Source organism: Hipposideros armiger, unplaced genomic scaffold, assembly GCF_001890085.2.
Source record: "Hipposideros armiger isolate ML-2016 unplaced genomic scaffold, ASM189008v1 scaffold_234, whole genome shotgun sequence".
Taxonomy (NCBI): Eukaryota; Metazoa; Chordata; class Mammalia; order Chiroptera; family Hipposideridae; genus Hipposideros; species Hipposideros armiger.
Window position 1 is genome coordinate 518918 of NW_017731584.1, and position 19772 is coordinate 538689.

The 19772-nt window shown below is 45.7% G+C and overlaps 1 protein-coding gene across 11 annotated transcripts in view; it reads left to right on the top strand.

Moving 5' to 3' along the window:
- Positions 1 to 19772, top strand: part of ANKRD6 (ankyrin repeat domain 6) — a 197505-nt gene that overhangs the window by 95018 nt on the left and 82715 nt on the right. For 9 of the 11 annotated variants that reach the window (XR_002125394.1, XM_019655005.1, XM_019655000.1 and 6 more), the window contains exon 2: positions 18440 to 18702. Coding sequence is in view for 10 of the 11 variants with exons in the window: in XM_019655005.1 (XP_019510550.1) it covers positions 18583 to 18702 (120 nt within the window). In the remaining variant the exon portion in view is untranslated. Of the gene's footprint in view, positions 1 to 8954; positions 9199 to 13492; positions 13983 to 18439; positions 18703 to 19772 lie in introns of those variants that run through there. The other 2 variants (XM_019655002.1, XM_019655001.1) reach the window with 2 other exon arrangements.

Consider the following 19772-nt stretch of genomic DNA (forward strand, 5'->3'; position numbering starts at 1 on the left):
TTTGACTCCTTCCTCAATATCCTGCCAGGGAAGTTCCAGCAGCTCCATTTAATGTAATGTAGGCTATTGTTGTGCTCCAGCTTCAAGGAGCCATTCCAATATATGGGGACCAGCTTCAGGCATCTGTGCCAGGACACTAAGCCACAAGTTACAGGAGAGTGCTCCTGTGTTGATAAATTCTCATCAGCGTAGCCTGCCATTCACCCGTCGACCCTCCCTCACTCACTTGCTCCCCCCCCAGTTCCATCAGTATGTCACAGTGGAACCTGAAAGTCCTTTAGTATGAAGCTGTTTCCTGCAAGAGCATGGACTCTATTTCCCTGCAGGCTGCCCTAAGCCCTGACCCTAATTATCAGCTGGGGTGGAAGGATTTTTGAGAAAGGGAAGCATCACCTTATGAGGCAGCTGCCTCAGGCGAGGTCTTTGCAGGGCTTCAGGCAAGGAGAGGCTGCTCTCCTCTAGCAAAAGGAGCTGCTTCTGCTGGCCCAGAAAGTTCAGGGGAATGTGGGAGTTCCAAGATTTTAGGATTGCCCACATAATGGCTCTCTGTCACATCTCAGCTCCGTCTGAGTAAACTCCTCACCCCTCCAGGTTGTGCCCAGTAGGTTCCTGATGGAGTCCCACTTCATGGTGTTGGAGAAAGTCCATCCCAGATGAGGTGCTGTGAAGTTCTGCTGGTTGGTAGCTCTGGTAGTAGCGGCAGTAGCTAACAGGCGGTGTTGAGGGAATTAGGAAGTGCTGCACAAGAGGTGTCCAAAACAAGGGCTCTCCACGAGACTTTATTTATAGGGTGAGGTCAGAGAAATACTTCATTTTAACCAAAACTTCCTGTGTGACAGATACATTCTCAGGGCTCATAGGAGGTAAAGTGTTGCTTTACAGTGTCTCAAACCCCAAAAGATGGATTAAATCTTGAAGAAAGCAATATTGAACTAGAGTCAAACAACATTTTCTTAGCTAATAACAATAGTAGCAATAATAATAGTGGTTATCAGCAATAATAATAGTGGTTATCATTTCCAGTCGGCTCTCCGTATCTGCAAATTCAGCCAACCCACAAATCACAAATATTTGGGGGGAAAAAAATTCCGGAAAGTTCCAAAAAGCAAAACTTGAATTTGCCACGCACCGATGACTATGCTGAATCCACTCGAGTAAAGTGAGGTGTAGGTATACCCCTTTGTAGCCTACATGCAAATATAGGTTATATTCAAATACTATGCCAATTTATATAGGGGACTTGAACACGCTGGTATTTTGATATCTGCTGGGGTCCTAGAACTAACCCCCCACAGATACTGAGGGACAATGCTACTGGCCATTACTGAAAGCTGACATCTATATTCATTCTAGGTACATTATTTTACTTCCATAAGATAATGTCCTTATACATTATCTTATTTAATTTTTAATCACAATTTTATTAAGTAGATAATATGCTCAGTTTACAAAAGAAGTAGCTAATATTCACAGAACTAGCTTCTCCAATATTAAAATAATCAGTAATGAGTGGATCCTAAATTAATCTGACTGTGAAATGGTAACCAATTGATTTTTTGGCAGCTGTGTTGATTCCCCCCAAAAAAACCATTGAAAATTTAAGGGAAGAAATGTATATACTAGTTAGAATTTTTCTTATGTATGTAGATAATTTCTGAAAAAAGAAACAGTAAAGCAAACCAATGATACTCCAAAAGTTGAAAAAAAAAAAGCTGAAAGCAATGTGATGATTTTTTTTTTAATTGCATCATACCACATTTAGGTAAAAAGAGAAGAAAAACAGGCATCAGTAGAAGGACGTCCTTATTAAATGGGATCTTCTGATTGGCATTCACCAAGGTGAGCGGGAGGAGGAGGAGCACACCCCCCCCCCCCCCCTGCAGCTGGAGTCAGTCTTCAGTCCCTGGTAATTATAGGACAAATTTGAACTGCTATCCCTGAAATACGACTTTCAAGGAAACTTCTCATTTATGGGGTACTGTTGGCATTGCTAAGAGTGATAATTAGAAAGATTCTATTACAACTTGCTTTTTGGGGGATTGCACATAATGTGTTCCAGCAACAAGTTGAGGCAGGTAGGTATAAGAGACAGTCACTGATCTGGCAAGAGTTGGCTCTTGGAGGTGGGAGAGCGCGGTTCTCCCACTGTCCTCCTGTCGCCTGCAGTAGGAGCCAGTGTGCTGAGTGGGTTCAGAGGTATGGTGATGGGCTTTGCCTTGTCTTCGGCCTGAAGCCCTGGTGTTAATGCCGTTGCCCATACTTGAGGAGGAAGGGCAGGGTGGGAAGCCATCAAGCATGGTGTCTTGTTTCTAGGCCTCTCAGTGTTGGTGGGGTGGCAGTCTGCCCAGCCGGTGCTCAGCAGAAAAGGACTCCCCAGCCCCAGCTGCTTGACGGCTCATCCGCGGGGACTCTGGGAACAACTCTTACCATCCCCTCAGAACTAGTTGCTGTTTCTCTGCTTGTTGCTATGTCTTCCTTTATGACAGGCTTTTCTTCTTTTGACCGAACAGCCAACTTCACCAGTTTAACTCCTTACATGGTATTATATAGACAGTTGTATCATTTAGTAGATCTGATGGAAGTCATTAACAGGGACATCCTGGGAATGTCAAAAGGTGTGTTGGCTGAGAGCCAGTGTTTATTTTTTCTGTCACTTTAACATCAAAGATAGTTTATTAGGCACTTTCTGTGTCATCACTGTGCCAAACACTTTGTTTATTGCCTTGTTTGAGTCTCAAATTATCATTTGCGATAATTCTTTCATTATCTCTATCTTACAGAGGAGGAGCCTGAGGCTTAAAGGGCTTAAAGGCATTTGGCAGATGGGAGTGAAATCCATGTCTCTGTCTGTCTGATGTTAGTGCCCTGGCACTTCGCTGGACTTTTTATTTTTTTAAGTGAGATATATTACACATACGATAAAATTCACTCTTTGAAAGTATACAATTTAGTTGTTTTTAGTATATTCACAAAGGTGTGCAACCATCACTACTATCTTAATTCCAGAACATTTTCATTACCCCAAATTATCTGATGAGCAGAAACTGGGCTAGGTGGAACACTTCTAATTTGGGGAGGAGAGGAATTGAGGACTGGATTGGGAGTAGCAACTGGGAGGGATTGAAATTGAGTCCCCTCACCCCCGCTTCTTATCAGTAGCCGTGTCCTCACACTGGTGTGCCCTCTGTCTTTTCATGTCGTCCTTCCTCCTTCGTTCCTCACCCTTCTCTCCCTTCTACACCTTTCTCCTTTTTTTCTCTATTGCCCTTTTCCCACCATGCTCTTTGTTTGGACATTGATCATCAAAGAGGCGATCTGCCTGAAGCTGGAGAACTCGAGGTACTGTCCTCAGCCAGGGTTTGGGGGGGAACTCTCCAGAAAGGCTGTCAGGACAGGAATCTCCACCCAGAAGAGGTCTGTGGATTTTACCCAAGGACTGGGTCGCAGGCCCCTGGTAGCAAGGAAGAGTCAAGTCCAAGAGCGAAAGCTCGACCTCCTTCCAGAGCGATCCCAGACTCACCCTTTGCTGAAGAGAAAGCCCAGCCTCATGCTCTTGAGAAAACGCTCAGAAGAGGGAGGGCCCTGGCTTCACCTGGACTCTGCCCCTGCAGGGCCTCATGCTCTGTAATCTCTCAGGTTGACCCTGTCTCCTGAAGATGGCTGAAGCTCAACTAATTAAATATGTTTTCATTGTGGAAATAATTTGACTATGATGATAATGAGAAAATCCAGAGAGACACAATTATTTTAAGACTGTTTAAAACTCTTGGGAATGAATATCTCTGGGGCTAATTCTGGGTGTATAATAAGCAATTCAAGGTCGGTATCGTTTTTGTTCCTTATGCCTTCCCTGTAGGTACCTCTTCTCCTTGTAAACATGTGGCAGAACTTTTATTTCGAATCATACACAGTAACTGAGGATGATGACAATTCCATGTGTTTGTCATGTAATATCATTATTGGCAAAAGAATTTAGTGGGCCAGACTTGCTCATGGTTCATCTGTGACTGAAACTTAAAGTGTGAACAATAACCAATTTGAGAGAAAGTTTTGCTGGGAAATAACCAGGGTTAAGGAGAGGCTGAGTGTGGGGGAGGGGAGCTGACTTCAGGCAGGGCGCTCCGCGAAGCTGCCTTCACCTAATAATAGATGCTCGCCTTCCTGAGGTTGGAGTCCATCTTCCTGACCTGTACTGTGCGTGCACAGGTCTGATTGTTGGTGTGTGATGACACGAGTATGGGAGGAGAACTGCGGAGCCTCCCTGACAGCCAGCTCTACTTGAAGTCCTAATTTCCCTCCTCTGCAGGGACACTTGATCCCAGCAGTGCTCTGTGCTAAAGCCAAACGCTGTGTCATGCTGTGTGCTGAGTAAGGCCAAGGGACCAAACTCTGCGGAGCAGCCCCTGGGAACTATAAAGAAGAGATGTAGGAGGGGTTAAATGTTGGTAAGGATTTGGAAATCTGATTGGAGAATCTAGCCTTCCGTTGACTTTATACATGCACACCTAATATCTCCAGAGTGCCTATTCTGTGCTAGGCCCTGTGCTAAGTGCTTGTCCTTCATTCCCCCAGGTAATCCATTTAGCTCCCCTGCAAAGTCAGTATCTACCTCGGATCCCCATTTTACAGATGAGGACATGAAGGCCCCAGGAAGTTATATAATCTGCCAAGGTCATGAAGTACTTTGTGGGTGGAATGTTTAAATAGACCTTCTTCTCCCCTTGTTTCTACCTGCTCCTGCCTCAGCCAGCCTGGGAAGGGAACTGAGATTGAAGACCTGTGTGTGTGGTCTGCAAACAGCGGTGTGGAAAGAGTCGACGTAGTACCAGCATTTCCAGACTACTGGATGGCTCCTGTTGTATGTGGTGGACACTGTTCTCATCAAATCACATCTAACCCAGACATACTTGCTGAGAGTTGCAGTTTTTAGAAAGAATTATGGCAGAAAGTCATGTGGGTTAGAGAAAATGGAGGGTGGAAGGGAGGGGTAACATGCATCATAGCATCTAGAATTTCTAGTGTCAGATGGATATTATGTTAACACTTCATTGGCAGAGCAACTGAATAAAATGGGACCACTGGCATGAAAACTGAGTCTAGGAACCTAACAACAACCATTTCTGGAGGATCCCATAGCAGTCGTTGCCAAGGAGAAGCAATCTCTGTGTGGCTGGGGGAATGTGAGTGGCCTCCTGCAAGGGCTGTGGGCTTGCTGACTGACAGGCCTCCTTCATTCCTGAGAGAAGGCCTCTGTCCTCTGAGGAATGCAGTGGAAGAAATAATGCTGAAAAACAAGTTGTAGTGGCAAATCGCAGTTGATAATCACAATTGTTTACTTCTGAGTAGACACTCACGTTAATCCTGGACTTCCCTTTGCTGTATTTGGGATTGTGTTCACAGGGTCACATTCAGATACTTTAGTCCTGCCAGTCGAGCAATTTTGTGTGATGTGTGTGTGTTTGTGTGTGTGTATGCGCACACATGTGCCCTGTGGTGTAGAATTGGACACTGACAGCCTGACATGGTTCTTTTTCGGTTCACCCTGTGGGTAGATTGCTAAGTCCTCAGCCTGGGCCGGCTGCCAGCTGGAGAGACCCCAGTGGGGTAGCTCTTCTCCCCCAGTGGCATGAGCCATTGCTCCTGCTGGCATCATACTGTTATAAGTGCTTCCCTCCTGTACTATCTCCTTCCTGAAGGAGTGAGTAAAGGACCTTTTATAGGACGTTTTATAGTCAGTAGAATACTCGTAGTGAACCAGTAGCCAGGGCCCCGTGGTGACAACAGCGCTGCAAGTATTGAAGGACATAGCGGATGGAGCCCCGGCTCTCGGCCACAAAGGTGTGGGTGACTGACTTTAGACAGGAAGCGCGCCCTGTGATTCTAAGTGACCCAGACAGATAATCAATAGAGAGTTATTGAGCATTCATTATGTATAAGGCATTTGTATTAGTTTCCTGTGGCTACTGTAATAAATCACCACAAACTAGGTAGCTGAAATTAAAACAACAGAAATTTATTCTCTCATGATCTAGAAGCCAGAGGTCTGCAATCAAGGTATCGTCTGGGCTGTACTCCCTCTGGAGACTCTTGCAGATAATCCTTCCTTGCCTCTTCCATCCTCTGATGGCCCCAGGTGTTGCTGGGCTTACGGCCACATCACTCCAGCCTCTGCCTCTGGGGTCACATGGCCTCCTCCTCTTTTGTCTTAAAACTCTCTCTGCTTCTCTTGTAAGGATTCATGTGATTGCATTTAGGACCTACCCAGGTAATCCAGGAGAAGCGTCCCCTCTCAGATTCCTTAGCATAGTCACATCTTTTGTCAAATAAATTAATGCTCACAGGTTCTGGGGATTAGGACATAGACATATCTTTTTGGAGGCCACCATTCAACTCACTACAGCATTCAGTAATGTATTTGGACACATGGAAAAATAAGAGCAGGTACTTGCTCGTAGGAGTCTATGATCCCGTTGGATAGGCGTAGATATGTTTATTCAGCAAGCATTTGTTGTTCGTATGCCATATGCCAGGCCCCGTGCTTGCACTGGACTACAGAGAGGAATGAGACGCAGCCCCTGTACTGAGAAGCTGAGTCTGAGAGGAAAGACATTGTCAACAACTGTAACCCTAAAGAATGTCACAACCCAAAGACCAAAAGTAATTTTAAAAAGAATAGGAACCATTTACTTGTGGCTTGTAAAAAGTTAAAGGAAACCCAATTTATAAGCTCCCAGGGACTTTTTCATATCTTGTTTTATTCTCCCAATTCTCTCACATTCCACAATGTTCAGAAGCCTACTGTTTGCCGCCACCCTCTGGAAACTCTCGTCCCACCCCTTGTCCTGCATGGCCCTTTTTTCCCTCCCAGCTCTTTGTTGTCTAGATGAGCTTCACCTCCCCTGACAAGTCTGCCTTCTCCTCTCCCATCTCTCCTGCCTGTCCTCCAACTGCATCCTAAAGCCCAGGAACATCTCTGGCTAAGACAGTCTCTTTAGAAGAGGAGGTGAATGGAGAAGGTTTTTAAATCAGAAAGTAGGAAGAGAGAGGCATAAAATACTGGTATCACACAATTTCAGTATAGTTTGTTAAGTACCACAGTGGGATTAAAAAAATACATTATTTTGTTGAATTGGCCTCTTTCAATCTTTGCAACAACCCCATGATTAAAAACTATTATGCTTCCTATTTTGCACATGAGAAAATGAGCTCTGCTTCATTAAGTTGCCCCATAGAAGTGGCCGAGCTGGGCTGTGAGCTCAGGGTTCCTGGGGCTTTGGCCTTGGGAAATTGGAGGGTGGAGCAGCCTTGGAGGACTCTTCTGAGAGAAGGACACCTTGAAGCAGGTGTGAAGGCTAAGGAGTTTTCAAAAGATCTAAAGAGCATCCTAAGGAGAAATGATAGGGTGGTGCTTTCAAGGTGTTCTGAGCAGCCCTGTGACCAAGCCAGGGTGCAGGATGGGTGGGTGGGTGGGTGCGTGGTTGGAGACAGGCTGAGACCAGACCCTGCGTGGATTTTTGTATACCTGGACCGTGTTCTGGAGGAAGGTGAGTCACTGTGGGTTAAAGGAGAGGAGAGGAGAGCCACTATCACATTGTGTTGTGAAAACAACATTCTGACATCAGTGATCACAGAAATTGAGGTAGAGAAGGAAGTGGCAGGACTTGAGGCAGGGACATGGCAGAACGACACTACCTGCAAACTTTAGCCCCAAATCAGCAGTTTCTCTAACTCCCATATGGTCTGTTCACATAAAATGCTCTTTGACAGAAGAAACAGAGGAAAAGAGGTTCATAGACAAAGCAAAATCTTTGGCACCAAAGGCCCAGGCACCACCCCCTGGCAGACCACCACTTGGCTGACAGCACAGTGTTAAGGGCTCCTTCTGCATTGCAGCTCAGGGGTCTGTTCTCCATCTTCACCATCTTGAAACAACCTGGAGGAGAAGATTTAGTTTCTCATTCCTCCCTTTCTTCCAACACTGACTATCAGAAGAGTGGAACTTATCTGTCATTGGCTCCGTGACCTCCAAGGCCCACACAGAGGAGAGAGAATTTAACCACTTGTTGGTTCCATGGCTCTGTCTTTCCTGAGAGTCAAGTTGAAGATATCCCAACAGCTCTGGCCAAGTTGTGCTGACGTTTACAAAGCTATCTTTTATAGAAGATGCATTTTGAGCGAAAGTGCACTCAGTATCTGAATTCTGAATATTAGCCTGGCCTTGGCTTCTCCGTCTCCCTAGGTCAAAACTCATATGCAAGCTGAAACCTACTTCACCTCTCTTATCCCAGTTTCTCAGTTTAGATCACAAACAGAATTTCAAGAAAAATCTTCAACATTCGGGAGACCACAGTGATAGTTAGGTAAGAAATGATGACAGCCTAAGCCAAGACAGTGGCAATGTAGCTAGTGAAGAGAGAACAGATTGAGAAACATTTAGGCACTCTCTGTGTGCCAGGCTTTGTATAGCGTGTGTATGATCTCATTCAGTCTTTGTAACAACCCAGTAAGGTAGGAACTTGTTATTCTTACGCATGAGGAAACAGGCTTAGAGTCATTAAGAAATTTGCCCAAGATAAGAGTGGCAGATCTGGGATTTGAGCCCACGCAATCTGACTTCAAAGCCTGCATTTAAATCTCTATGCCTTACTGTCTCCAATCAGGAGGATTAGGTACTTTATTGCATGTGAGATGGAGGAAGGGGAATAAAAGGAATGGGAGGAGTATTCCAGATTAGACAGGTAGATGAAAGAGGGGGGCCTCACCAAGATGAGGACACGGGAAAAGGAGTGGTTTTGGAGAGAAGCATGATGATTTGGTTGTGAACATGTTGATAGGGCACATCCAAGTAAGATGTCTGTTATATGGTTTGATGTTTAAGAATTTGGAGCTTCAGAGAAAATGATTGAGGCTAAAGAAGATTTGGAGCAAACCGTATCTAGGCAGCAGAGGAGCATGTGGGCAGCAGCAGGCGGGGTGAGATCTTCTAGAGAAGAAAATGAGCAGAGAAGACCAGTAGGGATAGATTCTTAGGGACATGCAACATTTAAGGGACCCGTGAAAGAACGCTTGAATGAGAGAAAGAAATAGTTTGCGTGATGGTAGGAGAACAAGGAGAGAGTGGGTCACAGAAACCGAAGGAGGACAGAGTGTGATGAAGGAGGGATGGGAGCAGTGCCAATGCAACAGAAATCATATAAGGTAAGAACTGAAAGTTACCGTAGCATTTAGCAATTAGGTCAGTGTCAAACCAGCTGGTGATAATGCTGAATGTTGCAGCCACTTTGGAAGACAGTACAGGTCCCCTCCCCCACCACCCGAAAGTAGAGCCTTCCTATGTATCTTATTGTAAGCTGAAATAGAATAAAGCGAAGAAGCAATTACTTTAGGACACATCTTGCTGATGGATGCTTTTTGTGTTTTTTCATAAAAGCATACATCCTCTTTGGATTTCTTTCTATTAGCAAAAACAGATACTAACGTAGGTCTTTTGTAGAAGTGAAGTGAGATAAAGTGAAAAGCAGAGGTGGGTTGAAGGTGGGGAAATGCCTGTATAACAGTTTCTTACAAAGCTAAACATTGTCCTACCATATAATTCAGCAATTATATTCCTTGGTATTTACCCAAATGAGATTAAAATTTACGTTCACACAAAAACCTGGACACGGATGTTTATAGCAGCTTTCTTCGTAATTGCCAAAACTTAAAAACATCCAAGACGTCCTTCAATAAGTGAATAGATTAACTGTGGCACATCCATACAATGGAGTATTTTTCAGTTATAAAAAGAAATGAGCTATGAAGCTATGAAAAGACATGGAGGAGCCTTGCGTGCATACTATTAAGTGAAAGAAGCCAGCCTGGAAAGGCTCCATACTGTGTGATTACAACTGTATGACATTCTTGAAAAGACAAAACTACAGAGAGAGTAAAAAGATCAGTGGTTGTCGGAGGTTGAGAGGGAGGGAGGGATGATTATGTGAAGCATTAGACCAGTGAAACTATTCTGTGTGATACTGTAATGGTGGATACATGTCATAATACACATTTGTGCAGCCCCATAGAACTGTATACAACACAAAGAGTGAACTCTAATGTAAACCATAGACTTTAGTTAATAATAATGTATCGGTATTGACTCAGCAGTCATAATAAATGTACCACACTAATGCAAGGTGTTATTATAATAAAGGAGAAACTGGTGGACGGAACGGGGGGGGGGTTGGATAAGGAAGAGGTTATGGGAGACGGGCTATATGGCAACACTTTGTACTTTCTGCTCAGTATTTCTGTAAACCTGAAACTGCTCTAAAAAAATAAAGTCTATTAATTAGTAAAATAAAACAGAAGGAAAGAAACAAAGGAATGAAAGAAGAAATGAAGGAAGAGAAAGAAAGCCATGTGTATACAATCTTGAAAGTGTATCATGAACCCATAATTGTACTTAATCCAATGCTGTGTGCTTGGGTTCCAAGTAGAGCAAAAATCTGACCAGTCTCTCTTCTGCTTACCGACTTCTAGGGCTCCTCACCACAGATACAAGATTCAGTTCAACATCGCTGGCTTTGTGAAAGTCTTTCCATATCCCGACTTTGCAGCCGCATCTCTGGCCAATGCCCATGCACTATATGAGCTCCTGCTGCCAGCCTCTTTGACCCTCTTTCCTACACGTGGCACGCACTTTCAGACCATTCTGCTTTTGCTCTGGCTGTTTTCCTCTGCCTATGTCCTCCCCCACTTCTCTGCCTAACAAAATCCTACACATCCACCAACACCCAGCTCAAATGCTACCTTGCTGACTCCTTTCACCCCCAGCACACCAAGCAAGAAATCTTCAGAGCTCTCTCCCAATTTCTATAGCTCTTTGTGCCCATCTCTTCAATAAAGGCTTAATACACCACAAAATCACCAACAACATCGACAACAGACAGTTTAGTAGGAAAATTGGGGGCAGAAAGAAGCCATATCAAAGCAGATTTAAGGAGTGAGTAGGAGTTGAGATATGGAAACATAGAAGGTAGACTACTTTCTGTGGATTGGTTTTATTGTAATTTGGTATTTCTTGGTTTGTCTCTAGTATTCATGGTTTTTCTCAACAGGGGTTGAGGGTAATGAGAAGAAAATCCCCACCCCCACCCCCTCGGTAGCTGTGGTGCTGTCCAGTGCTTGGGTGCTGACAGAGCTGTGTCACTGGGCAAGCGCTCTGGAGATCAGTAATTCTTCCAGCCCCAGGAGCTGTCATCCTCTATTTTTGGGAGGAAGGGCAAGAGGATAATGACTACACCCCGCAACCCCCATTGTGATCTCTTGGGTGTTCTGGAACCACAGCCTGCCTCACCTGTGGGGAAAGAAAAGAGGTTAGCTGACTGGGTTGGTACCGCCTCTATTTCTTGTGGGATCTGCAGGCTTTTGAAGACCAATTAATGATTAGAAAAAGCAATCGACTACTAGTTTTTCTGTTATCCACTTACGAGACATTAAAGGCCATGTTCCAGGAACCAGGCCAGGCACTGGAGATGTAAGATAACCAGACAGGTTTTTTGCCCTTGAGGAGTTCATTCCTACCAGGAAGACCAACCTTGACCCCATGCCAGCAGTTACATTGTGAAGGAAGCTCATAGCTTAGGCTGCCGTTAACACGACACCATAGGCTGGGTGGCTTAAATGAGAGGAATTTATTTTCTCACAATTCTGGAGGACGAAGTCCCAGATCAAGGTCTAGTAGGGTTTAGCCACTTTCTTGCTATGCCCTCATATGGCTTCTCCTCTGAGCAGGAGGTGTGGAGTGGGGGCTTGAAGAGAGAGAGAGAGAGAGAGAGAGAGAGAGAGAGAGAGAGAGAGAGAGAGAGAGAGAAGAGAGAAAGAGTACAGGGAGACTCTTTGAGTCTCTCTATAAGGACACTAATCTTATCAGATCAGGTTCCCACCTTAATTTGTGTTTTACCTTAATTTGCTCATAAAGGCTCTACACATTTCCAAATACAGTCACACTGAGGGTTAGGACTTCCGCATATGGATTGGGTGGGGGCAAAATTCAGTCTATAGCAAGAACTTGTAGAAAACTGTAGGATCACCGACGAGGGCACACTCATGCTGTCTAGCCTAGGGCAAGATGGGGGACAGCAGAAAGCCCAGTGATGGCTTAGTCTGGATTTTGAGCATGTGGGACATTTGCTGTGAAGTGTGAGTGCCCAGCCCCAACTTGGAGGCTCTGGCGAGCTGGCAGTACCAGGTGGCCAACACGTGATTATTGTCCCATGTAGAAAGGGAGGTCTTTACATCACAAGCCTCTTGTCAGTCACTGCTTTATTCAATGGTATGTCCTGTGCCTCCAATATTATTTTTGCATTTGTTAGCAAACTTTTCTTGATGGTAGCGCATGTCAAAGGCCTCCTGAAAGTATCCAGATATCAGTCAACTTTCACTGCAACAGCCTCTAAATGCCTCCTTGCAAAGGTGGTTATTTCAGATTCAGTAACTCCATTCAAAAGAGCACAGTTCCCGTACTCGAGATGGCCCAAGAAGTAAGCATACACGTTCCTGTGCAGTGGTGGGTGTGTAAAATGCGTCCTAGGCTTGCCCAAAAGGTGCATCTCTGCCCCTGTCATTCCCGTGTTGTGCAGCTAGCACTCGTGGACACCAGGCTCTGCGAACAATCAGTGTCATAGTATCCTCATTGATAGTCCTGTGTTGAGGGTCCCTACTTGTGGAATACATATTCTCAGAAGAGGGAAATGTCCCAGAGACTTTGAGAACATGAACCACTCCTTGCTTCATACTTCTGTGGCATTCAGTTTACATTTCTCTCCTGGCATCTGGTCTTTTGAGCCCTGATCGAGGCTTATCAAGGCCAGGTGATACGTTTTGTCCAAGTAGGGAGTGAGTCACCTCTCTGTTCTAACCCCACTTGTCCTCCAGGGGTGATTGCAGCGTCCCAGTAGTGATCAATTTTGGATAAACTAGTACGAGTGTTGCGTATTGAAAATAAGCTTACCAGGCTACTGGCACTCTGTAGCCCCGATGGAATTCAGTTTCTCTGCAATGCACTGGCCTGAATCCCTGGCTGGTCTCCTGCCCTTAGTGTAAACTAAATAATGGCTAGAGCAGACTCCCAGCCTATCACCCACAGGAACTACCACCCTCGGCGAAATGGGGGCAAGGCTTTGGGCAGAGGGGTCCTTTCTGTGATTGCTCCAGTTGGGAAGTTGGTTTTCTGTTGCTTCAGTGAGTGGGCTGGAGGACACACCTGTAGCATTTAGGGTCATTGACTGCACTTGAAATGGCTTTGCCCCCAGTTTTCTCCCTTCACCCGTCTCTCCAGAGGAGGGTTTGTGAGACAAGCTGTGGGTTTACCAAGGCCGGGAATGGCAGCTCCGCTGGCCCCTTGTCCCTGTGCTGCTGCAGTCACTGTGCTGGAACTCTCTGCTGAGGCGGGTGGAGTACTTGGGTCTCCGCTGTTCCCCCAGTGTGAGCGTTTATTTCCCTGTTACCATAAAGGCAGTTTATTACAGAGTTTGACCCTTGCCGCCTTCTTCCTCCCTTATAACATGCACATTGCATTACGCTGAAAGAATGCACACTCCGGTTTCTCTGTCTTCCCAGCATCATTCAAAAGCATTCCGCCCATATGTGAATGATTCCCTGACACTTCAATCAGGGCAGTGTTACAAGTCCTCTGCCGGCAGGAGGGAGCACTCCAACAAAATCTGAAGACCCAAAATTTGTCAGAAGCGGTGACAAGCAGACCAGGAAACCACAGAACACTGTGAACTGAATGGATGACTTAATAAGCTTGTAGATGTGATTTGGCCAGTGTTGATAGAGGAAGCTCAAGGGGAAAAGGCAGCAAGCATTGTAACGTAAATCACTGCAGACCCACTGGGCGTGACAGCCCTAGGAAGCCAATGATCTCTCCAGGAAAGAACTGACTGCAGTTATCCAGCAACAGAACTCGCTGTAGAACAGGGGAGGACAGACCCCCGGATGTGAGTACAGTCTCTCTTCAGTACAGGATTTGAAGCATTGGGAGCAAAGTGAGTTACTGTAACTGATGGTGCTCCGTGACCTCTGGTGCCTGGGTGCCTGTGGATCCTCTCTGGGGGGTTGTGCATAATGCCTGGCCGGGACTTTTGTTTGCAGGTCTCTTCTAGAATATTTTGCCTGAATGTAATGGCTTTGGGATATGGGTACCAGGAGACTTTGTTGCCAGTCTTGAAGAAAATAGCAGAAGCAAACCTCCTAGACCTTTTGCTATACAAAAAAACCCCAAAACCGATCGCATCTCAGACCAAGCAGCTGTGGGGCCCTCTGGCATTTGTGATGGAAGACAAAAGCATTGGCAAATTGGAGAGCAAAGAAAATAAGGCAGTGGGCTGGGAGGAAGGAGGGGATTCTGTCTAGGAAGCTAAATCCCTTTCTGGATTCAGGATGCTCGTTGCATATTTATGATCGTGCATTTATTTCATTTCTGCTTAAAGAGCTGGCAGCATGTTTTGCATTTAAGGTTTTTCCTCCAGAATGCTGTGAAAGTGAGCATCGTGACAAAGAGGGATGTGACTGATAGACTTGGGCAGAAGAAGTTTCTCGCTGCCAGCAATGGGAAGTGTGTTGAATGATAGCTGATTTCCTTGGAAGAGGAGGCTGGGATGGGATTTAATGAGGGAACAGGGCTGCTACAGCCTGGGGACCCAACAGGTTGGCAGCGAAGTTTAACTCGTTCATTGTAGACTGCTTACCACCCCTTTCTTCCCCTCCCCTTCCCATTCATTGTTGGGGGTTCTCCACCCCTCGTTATCCCTCTCCCCCAGCCCGCCTCCACCTGGCCTGATTTGTCAGTTCAGAGGTATCAGATGAGAAGCTGAGTAGCCCGGCACTCCAAAAGGATGGGGATCATTGTTCTAGATGGGAGGTAAGGATACCAAGGATTTAGGGCAGTGATCATGAGAGATGTGGGGAGGTATCTGAGCTGGGCCTGCACTCCCACTCAAGGCTAGAGGTGTAGGAGAAATAGAAAGGAAGCAGGAAAGAGGGCTCAGTCACTTTCATCCCTCCCCACCTGCCCTGTGCATAAATGCAAGTGCAAGTAAATGCTAGAAACCCTAGAGCAATGAAGCTATTACTGGATTTAAATTGAGAATGAACTTGAGATACGCAAGTATACAGGAATGGTGCTAGCAGCAGATGAGGAGCTGGTGACCTGGGATTCTGTTCCAGAATTTGCAGGCAATTTTCTGTGCGATGGGTGGGAGTGGGGTGGAGGAGTGTATCCCAAATCCTCCACTGACCTATCTGCCCTGTGCCTGGGGGGTGGGAAAAAGGTGGACCTGAGCCGGTGGGGTGGGGTGGGTGGGGTAGGGAGTGGAGAACATTTCATTCTTAAGTAGCTGTTGCTGAAAAGCAGAGAAAAATGATATTTCTGTTTGGCCAACGTTTTGTCATAGCTGTAGTGTTTCTCCAGCTTAAAATAAAAAGAAATAGTAATGTGTGCTAGACTTGTAAAGGGCTGTTTACCGAAGGTAATTATGTAAACAAGGCTATCTCAGTAGCTTTCAACCATGGCACAAACTGTAGCTGTGCTTTCATTTCGGTGTCTGAGAGACTGAATTTGTTGCATGTGACAGGAGGGTGGGAGGGGAGTGGTTAGCAGTGTGCTACAGGCCTATTGACTTGTGCATCTGTTGCTGGGGAGACTGGACAGCACTGCCAGTCTGGAGCTCATGACTTTAGTTGGTGGCGGGCACTGAGGTTGCAGCAAGCTCTCTCTCCCTGGGAGCTAAGCTATGGAGTGGAATGAGTAAAATCTTAGCCATGATAACAATATTTGTATGAACCAGGCTAATATACTTGAGACATTCAAATGCCCATTGCAGGGTAGATTTGGTAATGGGAGGGTGGTGGTTTAGGTCAAGTGCACAGAGATAACAAAAGTAGATGGAGAAGAATGTGGTTGTGGCAGGGAGATCATTCAGGAAGCCATGGCTAGTATTGTGTATTTTCCTGCCATTTGGGTCTGGAGCTGCTTTTGCAGTGTTGGGGCAAACAGAGCAGCTTAATGTAATTGGTTTGAAGGTATCACAGTTTCCCTGGATAAAGACTGTGTCCTGTGTTCCCCAAAACAAACCACTTCCGAACAGGGGATAGTCTGGCAAACATAAAGCCCAAGCTACAGTCTTTCAGTACGATCCTGGGAATTTCCAAAGGCATTTCCAGCTCATTTCTCTCTGCTTTGAGTCTCAATTTTATTCTGTCATTGGCTCATTCATTCAGCAAGGATTTCTGGCACATTCCAGGGATCTCTGACCATGGCGAACGGAAGAACCTCTGCCTTGGCACACATCTCTTCTCCAGGTGTCTTGTGCTTCTAAGGAGCCTGGTGACCAGAGCAGGATGGCTTGTGAGGGTTCCTTCTTTCTGTTTTCTTGTGATTCTTTACCTGCATTTTGGGCATTTTGGACTACAAGAAGAAAATTTGATAATTCATGAGTTGGGGAGAGAGAAGAATTCTTTCTGAAGTTATAATACTTCACATTTGGCCAATATTTTCACACGATAAAATACCATCTTTAATCACCACCACAGTCCTGTTGTTATGTCTGTGTTATGTCTGAGCATTTAACCCCAGCTTCCCAGAGCAGCATGCCTGGATGTCATGGTGAATGTGAGGTACAACGTGGTGCAGTCCAGACCTTTCCCAGTCAATTCCTTAATCTTTAGAGATTGAAAGGAGAATTGGGTTTGCCTGGAAGCAACTGTAAGAGATGTCTGTATGTTCTGGGCCTTCAAACTTAGCATGGGAGGTAGGAAGGGTCTGGAATGAAGAATGGTGCTCTTTTGGTACAGCATTGTTTTTCCTTTTGTGTATGAGGTCTGACAGTTAAGTTTGTGAACTTGTTGCAACGATGTTGCTCACCTTTTTTGATACCAGAGGGTTTATTCATTAGGAATATGTACCAACTAGACAAATAGTTAACCAAGTTTACTGTTTGGAAGTGCTGAAAAGGCTACATGAAAAAGTTAGACAACCTGAACTTTTCGCCAACAATTCATGGCTCTTGCATCATGACAATGCACCAGCTCACATGACACTGTCTGTGAGGGAATTTTAGCCAGGAAACAAATAACCGTATTGGAACACCCTCCCTATTCACCTGATCTGGCTCCCAATGACTTCTTTCTTTACCCGAAGAGAAAGGAAGTATTGAAAGGAAGACATTTTGATGACATTCAGGACATCAAGGTTAATATGATGATAGCTCTGATGGCCATTCCAGAAAAAGAGTTCCAAAATTGCTTTGAAGGGTGGACTAGGCACTGGTGTCAGTGCATAGCTTCCCAAGGGGAGTGCTTTGAAGGTGACTATAGTGATGTTCAGCAAGGAGGTAGGTAGCACTTTTTCTAGGATGAGTTTGTGAACTTAATTGTCTGCCCTTGTATATTGGTGTTTTTAAAAAGTATGTTTTAAAAGTCAAAGAAGTGCTCACTTCCTTGGTGTCCTAGCAGGAGTGGATCAGATCCTTAAGCATTACTTCTGTTACCCAAAGAACCCTTCACCTCTGAAATAATTACCACTGGCTCTGGTTTGGCATAAACTTGGCCCAGGGCTACTAGGAGGAGTCAGTTTTTAACATTCCATTCATTTGGCCATTTGGTGGAAAGAGCAGAAGTTTGTTGGTTAAAACCTCTAGCCACTGCTCTGAATGGCCTATAGGTGGTTTTTTTAGGCCATTTATTTCCCTTTTCTTAGGCAGAGAGGCTACACTACGAGCCCCTCCCAGTGTAGTTGGCAGCTCACACTGTCAGTGTGTCTAGCATCCGTGTTGTTCCCAAGGTGGGCTGTTCCAGCAATCACTGGGCCTGTGCCCAGCTCTCCATCTGTTCCAGAGCTCAGGAAACTGCACTATTTGCAGTGAGGAAAAGATGGAGGAAGAGAACTGCAGTAAATGCTGGGAGAAAATCCCAAGGAGAGAACTCACTCCTCAGGGTCTCTGGGGTGTGCTCCATGGGCACCTAGCCTGCCAGGGGAATCGGCATGTCAGCCGTGGTAGAGCCACAGAGCACGGACCCGAAAGCCCTTTGTGATCATACATAGTACAGTTACCTGCCCAAGGTGGGTCTGGAAACCAGATGGTGTTTAGGGGATTCTATTAGGCCTCTGCTGCCCCGCCCAGAAATGTAGAGCAGACCTCCCAGTTCTGGCCATGGTCCTCCAGAGAATCCAGAGTCCCCTAAGTGGGTAGAAAGGAGAGAGGTTGGCACTGCTGCTGCCTTCTACTTGTAAGTTCAAGTGCTTTGCTGTGCAGTGCCCTCCCCGCTGTCCTGTCTCCCCCAACTCCACTCCCCTGCCATGAGCAATCAGCAGAGTACCCTAAAATCAGAGAGAAGAGGGGCAGCCTGTCCTGTGTGCTGAGTGGCACTGATGGCAGCTTTGTTTTGTAACCCTTAGGTCCTGAAGATGGCATAGTAATAGAGGCATCTTTCAATGATCGGGAACGTCTTCCCCGTGGGTGCCAGCCCAGGCCAGTGGTGTCGTGTGGAGCTGAAGGGACGTGTCTACCGCTCTCTGGAAACCTCTTTCTCTCCTAATTCATGAGCCAGCAGGATGCGGTCGCTGCACTCTCAGAACGCCTTCTCATAGCCGCGTACAAAGGCCAAGCAGAGAATGTGGTTCAGCTCATCAACAAGGGCGCCAAGGTAGCGGTTACCAAGGTAACAAGAGGGGGAAAAACGCTTTAGCCATCTCTGGGAAAAAGCCTACCTCTTAACCATTGTCCGAAAAACTGTTGTGTTTGGTTTGCAGCTTTCAAAGAATTGGCTTTTTTTTTTTTTAGTGATGAGCGTTTGGGGAGAAGGAAGGAGGATTAAAAATGCTTTCATTGCGATCTTTCGCAATGGAGTAACTTGTAATTAGCATTTGACAGTCCTTTAAAATCACAGTGCAGCTTTTTTTCACCTACTTCTTCAGCCCAATGGACAGGAGCGCTCTCTGGAGAAGTTGCAATACAAAAGTTTATTGGGTAGAGTGTTTGTGTGATAATCACAGGCCTCCTGGGATGGTGGACCAGCTTGTGGATGGGGCAGGCCTCTGCTGTGAAGCACCTCATTGTCCTCGTCTGTACAATGACAGACTTGGACCAGAACACTGCCTCTTAGGCTTTAGTTTCACATGGGTCAGTGAAAAGGTGTGGGAAGTGTTGGAGGACATTGCTTACCCCTCACCAACAGGTAACACCATAGTAGACACGAGAACATATGGGCCAAAGGGCAGCCATGTAGCAAAGCTGAACACAGACAGGCTCTGCACAGTGAAGTGACACATTTCAATACAGAGATACAGTAACGCTGATGGCAAACACTTATCCAGCACTTAGTATTGCTTTGAGCACTTTACAGTCCTCTAGAAGAGGTTCTCTTTTCATCTCCACTTTAGAGATGAGGAAACTGAGGCACAAAGGGATTTTAAATAACTTCCCAGGGTTCCTCAGCTGCTGAGAGGCAGAACTAAGTGCAACTTGTACCCATGGAGTCTGACTCCAAAGCCCACCCTCCAGGCCACCCCAGAGAGAGCCATGGAGAAAGGCAACGTTTATTTTTCAAATAGTAACCTCCGCTAACTTCTGGCCTCCTGTGGCAAAGACTGGCCAGCTCACATTTTTAGTTACTTATATGCAGTCTCTGTGTTTCTTTCTTTTTTTTTTTTTTTTAAGATTTTTATTGGGGAATTGGGGGGATGGGAACAGTGCTGGGGAATTGGGGAAAGGGGAACAGGCAAGTTGCTG